Source organism: Macrobrachium rosenbergii, chromosome 3 (assembly GCF_040412425.1).
Source record: "Macrobrachium rosenbergii isolate ZJJX-2024 chromosome 3, ASM4041242v1, whole genome shotgun sequence".
Classification (NCBI taxonomy): domain Eukaryota; kingdom Metazoa; phylum Arthropoda; class Malacostraca; order Decapoda; family Palaemonidae; genus Macrobrachium; species Macrobrachium rosenbergii.
In genome coordinates this window covers 42,492,871-42,511,476 of record NC_089743.1, presented here as the reverse complement: position 1 = coordinate 42,511,476, position 18,606 = coordinate 42,492,871, and the positions used below count along the sequence as shown (strand labels likewise).

Genomic DNA, 18,606 nt, shown 5'->3' with positions numbered 1-18,606 from the left:
CGTGAATCCATATACTCCATTATTCCACATTGTTCCTATTTCATGTTTTTCTTTATCCAAATTTTTCCCTATTTCATGTTTTCCTTTATCCAAATTTTTCCCTATTTCACATTCTCCTTAGTCCATAGGATTCCATAATGTATATTTATCCTTAATCCATAGTGTTCCGTAATGTATATTTATCCTTGATCCATATTTTTTATTCTATATTTTTTCTTAATAGATAGTGTTTCATAATTTATATTTATCCTTAATCCATATTTTTCTCAGTTCCATAATTTTCCTTAACCCATAGTGTTCCATAATGTACAGTTATCTTTAATCCATAATTTTCCTGAAGCCTTAGTATTCCGTAATGTATATTTATCCTTAATCTATATTTTTCCTTAACCCATAGTGTTCCATAATGTATATTTATCCTTAATCCATATTTTCCTGAAGCCATAGTGTTTCATAATGTATAGTTATCCTTCCTCCATAATTTTCTTTAACACATAGTGTTCCATAATGTATATCTATCCTTCTTCCTTAACCCATAGTGTTCCATAATGTATATATATCCTTAATCCATATTGTTCCTTAACCCATACTGTTCCATAATGTATATTTATCCTTAATCCATATTTTCCTGAAGCCATAGTGTTTCATAATGTATAGTTATCCTTCCTCCATAATTTTCTTTAACACATAGTGTTCCATAATGTATATCTATCCTTCTTCCTTAACCCATAGTGTTCCATAATGTATATATATCCTTAATCCATATTGTTCCTTAACCCATACTGTTCCATAATGTATATTTTCCTGTAACCCATATTTTTTCTTAACCCGTAGTGTTCCGTAATGTACATATATCCTTATCTATATTGTTCCTTAACCCGTATTGCTCATCAATGGATATTTACCCTTAATCCATATTTTTCCTGAAGCCATAGTGTTCCATAACGTGTATTTGTCATAATCCATATATTCCCTCATTCATTTCAGCTCCACCAAGGAATCAACATGATCTACATCGCTGGTTATTCCATGTCTCTCATCGCCCTCTGCATCTCTCTCTTCATCTTCTGTTTTTTCAAGTAAGTTCTTCTTGGCTTGTATTTTGTATTTCATTTTATTGTAAGTGTTGTTTGTTGCAAGTAAGAGGTTTTCTATTCGTGCTTCTGTGTTTCTTATGTGATGGCATTATTATTATTATTATTATTATTATTATTATTATTATTATTATTATTATTATTATTATTATTATTTATTATTATATTAATGAAGGTTCTTTGAAAGGTGTACTTCCAAGATATTATTATTATTATTATTATTATTATTATTATTATTATTATTATTATTATTATTATTATTATTATTATGGGGTTGTGTTGTTGATATTGCACTCATTAGTTATAATTCTTATTGAATCTGGTGGTGTTTATCCCCGTTCGAATTGTACTAAAAGACAGATAACTAACTTTAGAATCATTTAAGATGACTTGTCTTTCGTCTGAATGAGTCGCCGAAGGTCTTGGAATAACGTTGTTTACCAAACATTTGTGTCATCAATCTGTTGAAAGCACTGCATAACGATGAGACGATTATTGGAAAAAAAATGAAATGAACTATAAAATTTAGGCTAAAGGCCAAGTTCTGTCTCCTATGAGGTCGTTCACCGCTGAAAGGGAAATTGAGAGTAAAAAGATTTGAAAGGTGTAACAGGGGAAAAACCTCTCAGTTGCACTATGAAACAATTGTTAGGAGAGGGTGGAAAGCAAGATGGAAGAAAGAGAACATGTACGGTGGTGCAGTAAAATGAATGAAAAGAGTTGAAGCTAGGGGCCGAAGGGACGTTGCAAAGAACCTCAAGTAATGGCTACAGTGCACCGTGTGAGGTGCACTGATGGCACTGCATTCCTGCGGGGTCACTGGGAAAAAAGGTAAGGAAAATGTCAAATTTTCATGAATTACTGCACATTTAAAATAACATTCAGATGAGAGGTAGGCGTTTTTCTGTTGGTTATAAGAAAAAATGGAGTGGTTACTGAGACATTGATTAAGTTCGTAAGAGGAATAATCGATACCGTCTTTGAAATAATTAGATTTGATTGTCAGGACCATGACAGATCTCTGCTGAGCCTGCTATTTTCTGTACAGATTTTGTACTTGAAACCGTGTTTTGTTCTTATTTCATATTTTTCCTTGCTCCATATTGTTCTTTAATCCATATTTTTCATGAATCCATGTCTTTCCTGAACACGTGTCTTTCCTAAATCCATGTTATTCCTGAACCCTTATTTTCTTTAATCCATATTTTTCCTGGAATCCTCGTCTTTCCTGAATCCATGCTTTCCTAAATCCACATTTTCCTGAATCCATATTTTTTCTGAATTCTTATTTTCCATTAATTCATTAATGGAGTATCTATTATTTCATTCGGGTAAGTATCCCGAGACAATCTTTCCGGTATTTTTTTCACTTACGGGGGTAAACTTATTTTCCTCGTAATTCTCTACTTTTCTGTTATATATTCCTCTTTGCGTACGTATCTCCACATTCTCTATCCATTTTAATCTGCTTTTTCTCTCCCATCTCCTTAAACATCCAACATCCATCCAAACATCTTTTTCCCCTCCTTTCCACCTACGTGCTGACGCAAGGTTTGTCGACTTAGAAAAAACCGTAATTTCGTGGCTGTTTACACACCAGACATATCTATTATTAGGTGCGTGAAATTGTGAAATTGAACCTTTTTTCCGGAAACGTAAGTATTCCCTGCTCTCGGAAAAGAATCTGTTATAATCTAGCGTCGGGTGGAGATTGAGATTGCGTCTGTGGAGTGCCAGAACGGATTGAAGTCTCCGAATCATATTCCTCTCTCTCTCTCTCTCTCTCTCTCTCTCTCTCTCTCTCTCTCTCTCTCTCTCTCTCCACCATTTTCTCGGAAGACGTCAGCCAGCAATGCGTGTGGTGTTTACTCCCAAGATGGCCTGCAGTGATATTAAGAAAAAAAGTTAGCTCCCGGATTATGATGGTTTCAGTTTACGTGTGTGTGTGTGTGTGGGTCTCTCTCTCTCTCTCTCTCTCTCTCTCTCTCTCTCTCTCTCTCTCTCTCTCTCTCTCTCTCAGGCGTTCGCGTTTTTACCTGGCATATACCAACAGCGAACCCCAAACGAAAACAAATTGATTGCGTCGATAACCGGACGCGTGTGGGACATATTTCTTTGCTTCTCTAAGTGACGGTGATTTCCATCAAGGTGAGTATAGGGTACGGTAATGGACGTCATTTTTAAGGTGGGCAGGATAAAGGGACATGGAGGTAAATGCTTTCCCCCTTTTTTTTATTATGTCCAAGACATGGAACGAATAAAGTTAAACATGTAGGGGAATAAAATCTTGACGTATATAAGCCTGTTTGTCTTTACTATTTTATGTATATACATGTATTTTTGTTTACAATTTCAGAATTGCTGACAAGATATAAAAGGGAAAAATGAAACATGTAGGGAATAAGCAAGTAAAAGCTTGACGTATATACTGTAGACCTGTTTACCGCACTTAGAATAATTTCTCCATTTTTTGTATGTACTTCAGTATTTTTATTTACGGTTTCAGAAATTTTGACAGTATATGAAAGAAAAAGTTAAACATACAGGGGAATAAGCAGGTAGAAGCTTGACCTATATACGCCTGCTTACTGTATATAGGTTAATTTATACTTTTTTATATATACTTCAGTATTTTTAATTACAGTTTCAGAAATGTTGACAAGGTATGAAATGGAAAAATTAAATAAATAAGGTAATGAGCAGCTATAAGTCTGATGAATGTAGGCCTGCTTACCGTACATGGAATAATTTATACTTTTTTGCATGTACTTATGTATTTTTATTTACAAATTCATCGAATGTTAGTGGATGTCTTTGTAACTTATGCATATCAATGACTCTTATTAAAGCTAACTCCTCAAGATCTCCCCAACATTCGTCTCCTTCTACCCGCCTCATTGTCCTCAACCACGTCTCCTTTGATCTAACTCTACCTCTTCTACTAAGGGCAACCCACCCTGGTGTATCCCGTACTATTCCGTCTTCTATACACATGGCCTAGCCACTTCCAGCGTGAGAACCTAACATACTCATCGACCGGCTGCACCCCGTTACTTCTCTAATCTACTGTTTGATATCCTATCCCTCTAATTAATTCCTAATATTCTTCTGAGCGCCTTATTTTCAAATGCTAAGAATTTATTATCCAAAGTCACTGTACTGTGCCATGACTCAGGCCCATAAATCAAAATACTCCTAACCATTACCTTATAAATGTACATATATGTGTGTGTATGCATTGTGCATATATATTTATATATATACATTATGTGTGTGTGTGTGTGTGTGTGTGTGTGTGTGTGTGTAAGAGCCCGACAACAGTACGCTGTTTTCTCGCTGACAGGATTTTGGCTCACCTTGATAGTATTTTTGAACGGTGTGTCGCAAAGTTAGTTCCATGCTAGGATACTCATTTTGGCTTCATTTTAAGGCCAAATAGTTTTAGTTTATCGCGGCATGATGACATTAGCAAAATAGCAAAAATAAAAGGTTGAAATGACACGTTTAAATTAGCCGAGCAAAAAATTATTTTGTACTTACAGTAAAGTATTAGGTATAAATAAAATTAGGACATGTTATCTTTCTGGTAGTATATGGTTTAACGATATTACTTCCCGATATTTTGCTGTTCATAATATATTTCTTTGATTTGTCAGAGTAAGTTCATTTTCACGCTGTAATATTCATTTTCGTGGTACTTAAAACTTAATAGACTTGATTTATTGCTTTGACTAAAGGTGCTCCACGACGAAGAGACCTCTCTGGCGTGGCGTTTAAAGACCTACCCACTCGCCAGTTTTACAAAACAACTTGACATGTGTGTGACAGACCTCTGAATGTCTTTGAGACAAACCCTGAGGCTATAATTAGAAGATTATAGGGGTTGTTTTTCATTTCCAGGAATTTTAATCTCCTTCCTATTCCGCCCTGCTTAGGATTTGTCATCAGTCCATGTCTTCTCCACAACCTATGAACGATAACATACTTTTCTTATTTTTTTACAAAGATTTGCCGTTCTATGTATAACCTATTTATAAATATTTAACATTGTTTGTCTAGACAAGAAACATCATACGATATTCACATCTAAGTAACTGCAGGGGTAAGCTGTTTGTATAATGAATTGGTGCTCTCTCAGATCCCGTGCTGGCACAAGGCCACGTTAATTTAACAACAACAACAACTTTCTCTCTCTCTCTCTCTCTCTCTCTCTCTCTCTCTCTCTCTCTCTCTCTCCCTTCTTAATCTTACAGCTTTTTTTTTTATTTTAACATATGTCCGTATCGCTACTTAGTCAATAATATTGTGAAATTATTCCCTCTTAACTATTTTGGCGTTACTTATGGATGTACATTTATCATTATTCTAAAATTATATACTCAAAAGTAGTTAATTAATGCCATAGAAATATGTTTGTATACGCTTGTTTATTTTCTCACCCGTCCAACTTACTCTATTTTATGCTTTATTTCATATTTCCTTTACCCATTTATTCTGTACCTATGATATTAAGTAATCAAGATATCTGTAGAAAGAGAAATGCCTCCAAACATACCGTGACCACCGACAGTGCCTTCTGGAGACAGTCTTAAGCTGCCTATCTGCATAAAAAAACTATATCAATTGTGAACCTATGTAATTGACTTAGAATTCTGCGTAACGAAAAAGATGATTTGATATCTGCAACAGGAGAAATGGTTTTATCTCTCTGTTATAGATTTGGCAGATATGAGGAGATTAAACACACGTGGAGAGGACCCAAACAGCCCCACCGGAGAGCTCATTTCATTCTGGAATAAGAATAATAAATCAATATACATATATACATATATATATGCATATACATATATATATACATGTATATGTATGTATATATAAAGAATGTTGTAGGTACAGTTTTATTGCAATAGACGAGAGCGCCATATACGTAACGAACACACACGTTTCACATGTAAAGTCTGTAATTTGTAAATCAAGGCATTATATCCAATCTTATTCATTTAAGTGGTACACTGATGCCTTTATGTAAAATTAATTAAAATTCTCCTGAATGTGTTTACTCAGAATCCCACATTAACTTATGATAAGTACCTCTCGAGTTATTATATCTAAGCTTTCGAATTGACTCTGAATGTTTCCTGCTAAAAATGTTCATGGGAAAGTTCCAGTGAGGATCTTTTCTTAAAATTTTCCACTCAGGACTTGTGACAGGAATAACAATGAAGTTGATAGTAAAGTAGGGGTAAAAAGCTTTAGATACATCATTTTATTATCCACTTCCTACACAAGCAAGATTTTTAGAATTAAATGCAATCATGTTGCAACCAAAGTAATATAGAAATAACGATAACTGTAATATTGATCCGTATTTTTTTTTATTCCCCATCTGAAGTTTTATTGTTTTCATTAATTTCCATTGAAGCTCTCCTCTTACGATAAGAAATGTCCAGAGTATTCCCTAATAGTGGAATGAAAAGACACTAAAGAATTCACGACAGAAAGCCCACCTGTTGTTTCATGATCACTAAAGGATTATCTACACTGAGCTGGTTGCTCTTGAAACGTGATAGCCCCCACACAAGATCCCCTATCGAACAGGAGGAAGCCAGCACCAAGAATCCAATTTTCCGTCTCCTGAACACGCTCGAACATGCCCACACACACCAAGAGAAACATGCACCCACGCTATTGTAAAACATGTCATATACATGGAGACAACTTGTTGCACACATGTGACAAACAGGTTGGAAACACTACAGTAGCACATGTCTTATACATATCAGCAACTTATTGAATACATATGGCAAAAGAGGTTGGAAACACTGCAGCTAAACATTGTCAACAACTTGTACACATAAGGAAAAGAGGTTGAAACTGCTGTAAAACGTCATTAACATGTCGACTACTTGTTGCATACATATGGCAGATGTTGGAAGCTGCAGTAAAACATGTCATAAGCATGCCAGCAACTTGTTGCAAGTATATGGCAAAGAAGTTTGAAACCCTGACGTAAAACATGTCGTAAACATGTTGGCAGCATGTTGCTTACATATTGCAAAAATGTTGAAAACAAGTCAGATTGTCAGTGGAGAATGAATCTTTTGCAAATGCTGGAAAACTATTTAAAGTATTGGTTAGGACTGCAGTTAAGTCATTGACTTGCATGCAGCTTGCTTGTAATGTGTGTGCGATAAGTTGTGGACGTGTGTTTGTGAACGTTTACCTTTGAATGTTTACATAACAAAAATTATGGTGAAATTGATGTTACTAGTTTATAGTGTACCAGAATTGCCCTTAAAAAACTGATATTTTTAGATTAAGAAATAAGCCGTAGAAAGTCAAATAGTGTTCATAACTTTCGTACAAGCTAATGTCAAATAACATGTAAAGTTAGCTGTTGACTGTAAATTAGCAATTTTTTTATTCACATGTTTTTGTCTGACAAAGGTTACTTCTTAGAGGTAATGAATTCGCTTTTTTCATTTCGTTATGTTTATTAATGATATTATTACTATATTACAATTATGTACAAAGGTATACAAAGATATAATTGATAAGAAGTACAGTCAGCCATTCTGAGAGATATCGTTTATCTTACATCATTGTCTGTGAGTATTTCTCTGATACCAAGTACGTTTTATATTAAAATTAAAATAAACTTAATTGAAATCATTAACAAAATAGTAGAAATTAATATGAAATGAAAACAAACTGATAAATCGTCAAAGATACAGCTAGTTTACAGCATTGTAGACTGGAACATTTACATAATTCTCGAATACTTCATTAACAACATCAAGTTTTTTTACCAGATTCAAAATATCACCTTAAAATATAAACTTTTTTAAACGAGTTCATATAAAAATAGCATCATTCCCATTCAATGGTAGCGAAATTACACGAGTTGGAAAGTTACTAAACTTTGAACTCTAGTTTCGGAAAACTTTATATCTGGCGCTAATATAGCTTTGATGTATATATACGTATGTATGTATATATACATATATATATATATATATATATATATATATATATATATATATATATATATATATATATTAGACTTTATCACTTGCACCATTGTTCAGTGCATTATTACAATTAATAACCGCACCTCATTTAAACAGCATGGTGTCTAATGGAGATTTTCTTTTAAGTCACAAGTTTTCAAGGACTTTCTGTCCTCATCGTCTAGTAGTCTTTAGATACCACCTTGTTTAAATGAGGTCCTGTTATTAAAAAAATATGTGTATGTAAGTATATCTATATATATATATAATGGATGTATGTACGTGTGTGTATGTGCCATATTAACTCTGAAAGACACTGAGCAATTTCAACCAAACTTGGTATAGATATGACTTACTGTCTAGAAATGAGCATTGTGGGGGTAAAACATCACTAGCACCAAAGGGCTCCAAAGGGCGGGGAAGGGCTTCCCTGAGACAGGACTGGTTCTGCCTGTAGATTTAGTAACTACGAATTTATCATACCTAATTTCGGTATACATATGAGTCACTATCTGGAAAAGAGTATTGTGGGGGTAAGACATCAAGGGCACCAAAGAGGGGTGGGGGTTGGGAAATGGGTGACAGAGAGAGAGAGAGAGTGAGAGGGAGAGGGGGTGAGAGAGAAGGTAGAGGGGGTGTTAGGGAGAAGAAAGAGGGAAAGAGACAAGGATGGTTGGAGAGAGAAAGAGAGAGAGTGAGAGAAGAAAGTGAGAGAGAGAGAGAGAGAGTGAGCGAAAGAAAAAAATGAGAGGGAGAGGAAGTGAAAGAGGAAAGTGGAAAGAGAGAGAGAGAGAGAGGAGTGAGCGAAAGAAAAAATGAGAGGGAGAGGAAGTGAGAGAGTAAAGTGGGTGTTAGGAAGAAGAAAGAGGGAAAGAGACAGGGAGGGTTGGAGAAAGAAAGAGAGGAACAGAGTGAGAGAAAGAAAGAGTGAGAGAGATAGAAAGTGAGAGTGAGAGGGAAGTGAGAGAGAGAGAGTAGAGGGGGGTGTTAGGGAGGAGAAAGAGGTAAAATGAGAGAGAGAGAGAGAGAGAGAGAGAGAGAGAGAGAGGAAGTGAGACAGAAAGGAGAGAAAGTGAGAGGGAGAGAAAGAGAGAGAGAGAGTAGAGGGGGTGTTAGGGAGGAGAAAGAGGTAAAAAAAGAGAGAGACAGGGAAAGAGAAAGAGTAAGATGGGAGAGAGAAAGAGAGAGAGTGAGAGGGGAGAGAAGAGAGAGAGAGAGAGAGTAGGGGGTGTTAGGGAGGAGAAAGAGGGAAAAGTGTAAGATGGGGAGAGAGAGAGAGGGAGAGAAAGTTTAGAGAGAGAGTAGCGGGGGTGTTAGGGAGGAGAAAGTGAAAATTATAGATATGTAGTTTATATGTATATATATATTATCATATATGTATATAGATATGTATATATGTATATATATATATATATATATATATATATATATATATACACATAGATATATAGATAGATATTACGTACAATCTTCAAGATAATGAAAACCGATAATAAGTAAAACTAGATTCGATTTCATTTCAAACTCTAAAGAAAATTGATGTTTGCTTTTCGGCGTTATGTAATGAAGGACTTTTTCATAGAAGCAAGTAGGATATTCAAGCTTCAACGACGCTTTAGGAGATCTTGAGTGTTCATGATGTAATTGATAGAAAAAAAAAAAGAGACCATATTAATCATCTTCAGAACTAACCCTGAACCAAAAATATCTTTTCTATAGTCTCGAAAGCAGGTTACGCAACACACCATTGATTTTTAGGAAAGGACTGGTTGAAACTAAATAACTTAGGCTTTCAGAATACAACTCAGATCAAAAGTTTTTTTTTTTTTTTTGACGTTTGACCTTATCAAAGATATAAGAATTTAAGGTTCTGAAAAGTGAAAAGAACAGTGCACACGTGACCAAAGAGTCGCCAGAAAAAACTTCGCAAGATTTCTTTGCGAGTCGCGTTTCAATCTGACTTTCTAATACAAGTATTTTCTGTTTGAGAGAGAGAGAGAGAGACTGAGATTACTTCAGTTAGCTATACAGTGTTTGTTGTGATATTTGCGTCACCGCTGTCTTTGAAACGTCATGTAATCATCCAGGCAGATTTGTTACAGCTCTTGTGCAACCTGTAACCTGTGAATCATCACATATTCGCTGATCTATCTGGATCTGTTCTTTGTCTTTATGCAAATTACTCTAATCGATTGTGATATGTTTTTACCTGGCTATTTTGAATCTTTTGTTCCAAATTCAGTAACTGTTTCTTTTGATTGTTACTGATGGACACACACATGCAGTATGTATATATATATATATATATATATATATATATATATATATATATATATATATATATATATATATATATATATATATATATGTATATGTATGTATATATATATAGTGTGCGTGTGTCATACATACATATATATATCTATATATAGGGTGGTTCTCTTTGATCGGGCGATGCTGTCTGGATCGTATGATATCTATCAAAAGGAAATCATTGTAAAAGGTTTGGCTTCGTTATAGTAAAGCACGAATGCTATTGACACACCTGTGTTCACTTCGCTTGGTACTCGAATATACTGTTCGACAGCAAAATCTTTGTAATTTTCTAAATAAAGAGAACATCTGAAATTGTGTACTTTCCATAGAGTTACTCCTTCCACTCTCTATTTCGTTCTGTGATTTTGCCAGGTTATCCAGATGTTTTTACCAATAGGTTATTTTGCTAGGTGGTTTTACCATTAGGTGATTTTACCACCAAGTGATTTTAGCATTAGGTGATTTTACCACCAAGTGACTTTAGCATTAGGTGATTTTACCACCAAGTGATTTTAGCATTAGGTGATTTTACCACCAAGAGATTTTAGTATTATGTGATTTTACCACCAAGTGATTTTAGCATTAGGTGATTTTACCACCAAGTGATTTTAGCATTAGGTGATTTTACCACCAAGTGATTTTAGCATTAGGTGATTTTACCACCAAGTGATTTTAGCATTAGGTGATTTTACCACCAAGTAATTTTACCCTTAGGTAATTTTACTCCAAGTGATTTTAGCATTAGGTGATTTACCACCAAGTAATTTTATGTAATTTTACCCCAAGTGATTTTAGCATTAGGTGATTTGACCACCAAGTGATTTTAGCATTAGGTGATTCTACCACCAAGTGATTTTACCATTAGGTGATTTTACCACCAAGTGATTTTAGCATTAGGTGATTTGACCACCAAGTGATTTTAGCATTAGGTGATTTGACCACCAAGTGATTTTAGCATTAGGTGATTTGACCACCAAGTGATTTTAGCATTAGGTGATTTGACCACCAAGTGATTTTAGTCTTAGGTGATTTTACCTCCAAGTGATTTTAGATTTAGGTGATTTGACCACCAAGTGATTTTCGCGTTAGGTGATTTGACCACCAAGTGATTTTAGCATCAGGTGATTTGACCACCAAGTGATTTTAGCGTTAGGTGATTTGACCACCAAGTGATTATAGCATTAGGTGATTTTACCACCAAGTGATTTTCGCATTAGGTGATTTGACCACCAAGTGATTTTACCATTAGGTGATTTTACCCTGAAGTGATTTTACCACCAAGTGGTTTTAGTATTAAGTGATTTTACCACCAAGTGGTTTTACCCTTAGATGGTTTTACCTGGTAAACCACGTGATTTTTGGAACATTTTTGGTCCTTTTAAGGGTTAACTGAATGCAAGGACAAGATATAATGCATTTTTTTAAAAACAACATATGTTAGCTTGCAGTTTATCACATCACTATTCGAACACCCACTTTTTTTCAGTAAAACTTGTAATCATTTTCCACAGCATTTATTACAGTATACCAAAGCTCCTTCACATTCTCCACTGTCATAAGCTTTTTGAAGGTACAAATATATGGCATACAGCATTTTCAGTTTCCTTTTAAACTTCACACATAACTGCTCCATAACAAATATTTGATACCGCACTGCTCTTCCTCTGTCAATCCTGCTGTCATCTGCCTTACTTTCTCAGTCAAGATTTTACCATTCATCTTCCCTTCTATACTTAGTTGAGTTCTGTCCCTGTAGTTATCACACTTTATACAAATGGTTCCTTTGGGCCTTTTCCCTCATCTAGACATACCTTACATATCTTAGTCAGCCACTCAGTCTGACCTAAACCACCATACCACAGCATCTCTTTAGTAATCCTAGAAATTTGGAGGATCTTTCCATATTACACATTAAAAGATGAGCTTCGTTGACAAAAGAGTGCATTCTTTTCAAACATTATCTCACCATTTTTAGTTTTCTGTAAAAGAAAACCATTAAGATGGCTATTTGTCTATCCGTCCGCACTTTTTCTGTCCGCTCTCGGATCTTAAAAACTACTGAGGCTAGAGGGCTGCAAATTGGTATGTTGATCATCCACCTTCCAATCATCAAAAATGCCAAATTGCAGCCCTCTAGCCACAGTAGTTTTTTTTTTTATTTAAGGTTAAAGTTAGCCATAATCGTGCATCTGGCAACGCAACAACACAGGCCACCATGGCCGGCTGAGAGTTTCATGGGCCGCGGATTATACAGCATTATACCAAGACCACCGAAAGATAGATCTATTTTCGGTGGCCTTGATTATATGATGTACAGAAAACACGATTGCGCCGAAGAAACTTCAGCGCACTTTTTTCTTGTTAATTTTTATTATGGGATCCATTTGTTCAGTAACTATTCTTTCTGCACTTACATCCTTATAAATAATTTGTTCTCTATAAAGTACACGCTTTTATTTAGTTATCTATCTTGTTATGAAATTTTGCCTTGGTTATACACACACACATTTCATGTATATACAGAAAAGGAGAGAGAGAGGGGTATGTGCTCCTATTCACTCATCTATTTTGCCTGGGTTACGTACGTATACCTACATCATATTTTTTGCACACATACACACACACACACATATATATATATATATATATATATATATATATATATATATATATATATATATATATATATATATATATATATATATATATATAATATACAGAGAGAGAAGATCCACCCGAGGACGAGCGATCTTCTCTCAAACATCCCGTAGTGTTTGTATAGATCTTGATCGATCATCTCCTACCTCCTCCTCCTCCAGGCCTCTCGTGTTAATCCAGCGAGTAGAGTAGATTTGGAATGGCCACTTGGCCCTTATCCCATCTCCATATTAACACGTCAGCGAGGTGATGAATAGGACTGTCTGGACTATAGGCCCGAGGAATAATACTTTTTTTTTTTTTCCCAAATGGCCTTTACGCGAGCATAAATTGATACGCTTTCATTTCTCTCTCTCTCTCTCTCTCTGACAAGAACTGAGAAATGTATGTTTGAACTATACACAAAAGCAACTCGGATTTGTTTTTCATCAAAGTTCTCTCTCTCTCTCTCTCTCTCTCTCTCTCTCTCTCTCTCTCTCTCTCTCTCTCTCTCTCTCTCTCTCTCTCTCTCTCTCTCTCTCTCTGACAAGAACTGAGAAATGTATGTTTGAACTATACACAAAAGCAACTCGGATTTGTTTTTCATCAAAGTTCTCTCTCTCTCTCTCTCTCTCTCTCTCTCTCTCTCTCTCTCTCTCATGGCTTTCAGATGTTTCTCTAAAGTTTCTCGGTGATTTATCCTTAAAATTCTGTACAAAGATTTTATTTTATTTCAATCTGTTTAATTATCATTGTGTGTTTGAACTATATACAGAACAACTGGAATTTGTTTTCAACAGGTTGTTTCTCTCTCTCTCTCTCTCTCTCTCTCTCTCTCTCTCTCTCTCTCTCTCTCTCTCTCTCTCTCTCGTCATGCCTTTTCATATAATTCAAGTTTTGAGTTGTTACATGTTTTTCTAAAATTCAGCTGCAAGATATTTCATTGTTTCATATTTTCGTTGTGTGTAATGCATATTTCTTAAATTTTTTTCGTAATTGTCTTTTCCATTTTATTCTTTCTTAGATATTTTTTTAGTTCCTTTCGTTTTGTTTCCTTTGATATCTTGACACTCCACAATAATTTAGAACTATTTCGGTCGTGATTATACGTCCTGTGTTGTGTGTTTCAAGACAAACTTGAAACCGAGAAGCTCTCAGGTTTCAGAAAATTAGTATTGATTTCAGAAGTTCTGGTTTGTGAAGGTTATTGGTTTCAGAAAACTTGAAATTCAAGGCCTCGTTGGTTTCAGAAAATTTAAATTGAGGCCTGTGGTTTCAGAAAACTTGAAATCAAAAGACTGTTGATCTAAAAAAAAAAAACTGTATCAAGGATCTCAGATTTCAAAAAAAACTGCAATTCAGAAGAACGCTGTTTTCAGGAATCACGAACTTCGAAAATCGTTGATTTCAGACAACTTGAGCCTGAAAATTTTAAGAATGAAAAATTCTTCAGTTTCATAATTCCTGAAGGTTAAAATGAATTTGAAATATATTAGTGGAGTAAGGACAACTTCATTTCCTGCTTGTACATTAATGAGCTATCTAAAGTGACACAAAATTCTTTTCTTCAAGCACCTTCCGATCTCAGGGTCAACCAATTTTTAGGATAACGAAGAAATTACCTAGTATAAAATAGAAAATTTTAAAATTTTCCATTGTATATTCCCGGATACCTTTTAGTAACCGTAACATTTTTTTGAATGAACTAAAAAGCAGAGAGAAAAGAATTTTGTAAAAAAAAAAAATCGAGATGAAATATAGAAAGAAAGGAAATTTTGGAAATTCAAGATTCCGATCTTCTTAGCCGATGACTTCATGCCAATCACATTTCGCTAATGGTGTATATAAACCATCCGCTTTGTTCGGTGATTATCCATTTCTTGAAAGTATTGCAATAATTCTCAGATGGCACCTAATTCACCCAAGAGCGGAGGGCTGTTTTGTCTAGATAGATACTTGTTTGTTCGTTAAATATTCCTGGCGTGACAGAATACGTCGTTGCTAAGGCAAGGTTCCTCTGAAAGCAAGCAATTTCCTTCTACTTCTTTTTATCTTCACTTGTTTACAGTTTTCCTTGCACGTGTTTCTTCTTTGACAAAGAACTGAGAAAAAATGTGCTGAATCTACACACAGAGGCAACTATGATTTGGTTTTAGCTCTCTCTCTCTCTCTCTCAGTTCAACCTCCCTTCGAGTCATGGCAAAATTGAGTGATTTTAAATAGCATTTGATTGTTTTGCCCTTAAGTTGAGCACCTCCACGGAATTCGCATTTTCATTACCGCAATTTTTTTTTTCAGCAGTCTTACATAGCTTTAAGCGGCATTTGGGTTTATGGTGTATGTTGGTAATAAACGATAGATTTTGTTTTTGCATAATAAAGGTCATCCAAAAATACATTTGCAAAATAATCCTAACTTGAAATTTTAATGATGAGGATTCTGGAACAGATTTAATCTTGTTCCTTTATTTCATCATTCTGTCAGATTCCCAAATCACGTGTGTTAGTTCAATCATAAAATAATTCAGTTCTCTTTCGTTGTGGCTTCAGTAGCTTATTTCAGGTATGCCATCCATCCCTTGCTCATTTTTTTATCAAGTTGATTCATTTTCCCGTTTATTTTTCTGTAAAAGAAAACTATTGTGCCGGCTTTGTCTGGCCGTCCGCACTTTTTCCTGTCCGCACTTTTTCTGTCCTCACTTTTTCTGTCCGCCCTCAAATCTTAAAAACTACTGAGGCTCGAGGGCTGCAAATTGGTATGTTGATTAACACCCTCCAATCATCAAACATGCAATCCTCCAATCATTAAACATACCAGATTGCAGCCCTCTAGCCTCAGTAGTTTTTATTGTATTTAAGGTTAAAGTTGGCCATAATCGTGCATCTGGCAACGATATAGGATAGGCCGCCACCGGGCTGTGGTTAATGTTTCATGGGCCTCGGCTCACACAGCAGTGTACCGATACCACCGAAAGATAGGTCCGTTTTCGGTGGCCTTGATTATACGCTGTAGCTGCTGTACAGAAAACTCGGTTACGCCGAAGAAAGTTTGGTGCATTTTTTACTTCTGCCATCCATTGACCATTCTCGCTAACATCATATTATTATTATTATTATTATTATTATTATTATTATTATTATTATTATTCAGAAGATGGCCCCTACAAGCTCTGCAAGCCTCCAAAGAATGTGGCGTTCATATGAAAGCAGTAACAGAAGGTAATAGTTAATATAGAAAAAAAGAGATCAATTATTAGAAAAGAAAAATCGAATTGACAAATTATTATTATTATTATTATTATTATTATTATTATTATTATTATTATTCAGAAGATGAACCCGATTTATATGGAACAAACCAACCAAAGGGGCAATTGCCTTGAAATTCAAGCTTCCAAAGAATACGGCGTTTATTTGGAAGAAGTAACAGAAGGTAATAGGAAATACGGAAAAAAAGAGATCGGTTATGAAGAAGAAAAAATTAATTAACAAAACAGAGGGTATTAGAAAATACAGAAAAAAAGAGATTAGTTATTAAAAAGAAAAGATAAAATAACTAAACGGAAGGTAATAGGAAATAGAGGAGAAAAAAAGAGATGTTATTAGAAAAGAGAAAAAATATAATAACGACTAATAAATAAATGGATAAAATTATAAGTAAATTATCATAAACCGTTTTGAGTCCCTAAATCAAGCCAGGTCCTTTGGAAACATTCTCATATCCTTTCTCTCTCTCTCTCTTTCTTTCCCTTCACAGATCGCTCAAGTGCAAGAGGGTGACCATCCACAAGAACCTCTTCGTCAGTTTCATCATCAACAACGCCCTCTGGCTGCTGTGGTACGAGTGCGTCGTCGGGAAACCGGAAGTCCTCTTCAGCAACGGGGTACGTATTGGACCTCTCGTTTTTTTTTTTTTTCTTTATTAGGGATTATCAAGATGGCATACGAGTTTTGGTGTGGGCGATTTCGAAAGTGTATTTGTGACGTGGGTTCTGTTTTAAGGCTTGAGGATTTCTCTCTCTCTCTCTCTCTCTCTCTCTCTCTCTCTCTCTCTCTCTCTCTCTCTCTCTCTCTCTCTCTAGAATGGTTTTCTTTAGGTCATTATACGTTTTCTTACCACTGTATATAAGAATATTTCGTACGTGTATCCAAGGTCTCTGATTCAAGGAACATTGGGTTCAAATGAAACTCGTTATATATATATATATATATATATATATATATATATATATATATATATATATATATATATATATATATATATATATATATATATATAAAGATAGATAGATATATATATTATTAGACGCGTATATTTTGTCAGGGGTTACTTTGTATCATAGTGTATACATTTATTGAATAACTAGATCCTTTGCATGACGTGGTCAATTTGCAGAAATTATTTTTAATAGTGATCATTTTAGACAAAAATATCGGCAACTTCACTGCAACTTTTAAATAATACTTTACAAGCTTAAGTCACTTCACATAATGAAAAACCTTGGATTGTCAAGAGACTTAGATTTTATTTTTTTCAGTGATGTTTTTCCTATTATCCATTTTCCTTCGGGGTCAGTGACCTTGGATGACCTGACCTGACCGGACACAATTTAACTTACAAATAACGAAGGGTCTCGACTGAATCATTCCACCCCCTCTCCTCCCCTACCTACCCACCCCTAAAAATGGGGGGGGAACAAATCAAAGGAATTTGAAGAGTCACCAACCTTCACGCCATGGACATGAAGCAGACAGCTCTAATTAGCAGAAATCCCGCCCTTTCAACAACTTTAAAACAGGCATACCATCTCACTAAAAGGTCTGTAAGTTTTCGGTAAATATACAAAAAAGTTGAACATTTCGTAAAGTGGCCAATGTTTTCAAAAACATAAGAAAAAAAATGGCCATAACATGTACACATTTAGGACACGCTTGCTCTAAAAATGTATGTTTTACCCTTCTCTCTTTAACGATGAAGTTTATCCTAGATTTTTCTGCTGTTTAAAAAGTGAGACTCAATATTTAGTATACGGTGGATGGGGAACTGAGTGTCTGTTTGGTTTTACGAACCTCACGGTGTACAAACGTGGTCCTTGAAATGGGCCGTTGAATAATCGCCCCTTTTTTTTTGGCAACTACAGTTGGACCTGTAAAATGTGGAGAGAGAGAGAGAGAGAAGGGCGGGGGAAGACTTTAAAAAAAATCGACGCAAATAGTTCACGAGAAGACTTGAAATCGGGAAAACAACAGCCTAAATATTATTACATGATGAAGTTGAGTTTTAAGACAGGGTGATTTGGATCTCTCTCTCTCTCTCTCTCTCTCTCTCTCTCTCTCTCTCTCTCTCTCTCTCTCTCTCTATAATAGAAAAATACACTTTAAATTTATAGCACGAGTATTTTGAAGTCTCTCTCTCTCTCTCATAAAAAAACTGCACTTTAAATGTATAGCACGAATATTTGAATCTCTCTCTCTCTCTCCAAAGATCGAAGGATTGCATCAATATTTTCCCTGACAGACTCAATACGGAACTTGTGCCCCTCCTTATAT

At 35.1% G+C, this 18,606-nt stretch overlaps 1 protein-coding gene across 4 annotated transcripts in view; it reads left to right on the top strand.

The window, feature by feature from the left end:
• LOC136854726 (calcitonin gene-related peptide type 1 receptor-like) overlaps window positions 1-18,606 on the top strand; it is a 1,171,018-nt gene that overhangs the window by 1,101,330 nt on the left and 51,082 nt on the right. For all 4 annotated transcript variants that reach the window (XR_010857777.1, XM_067131316.1, XM_067131323.1 and 1 more), the window contains 2 exons: window positions 988-1,079; window positions 16,814-16,940. Coding sequence is in view for 3 of the 4 variants with exons in the window: in XM_067131316.1 (XP_066987417.1) it covers window positions 988-1,079; window positions 16,814-16,940 (219 nt within the window). In the remaining variant the exon portion in view is untranslated. The remainder of the gene's footprint in view (window positions 1-987; window positions 1,080-16,813; window positions 16,941-18,606) is intronic.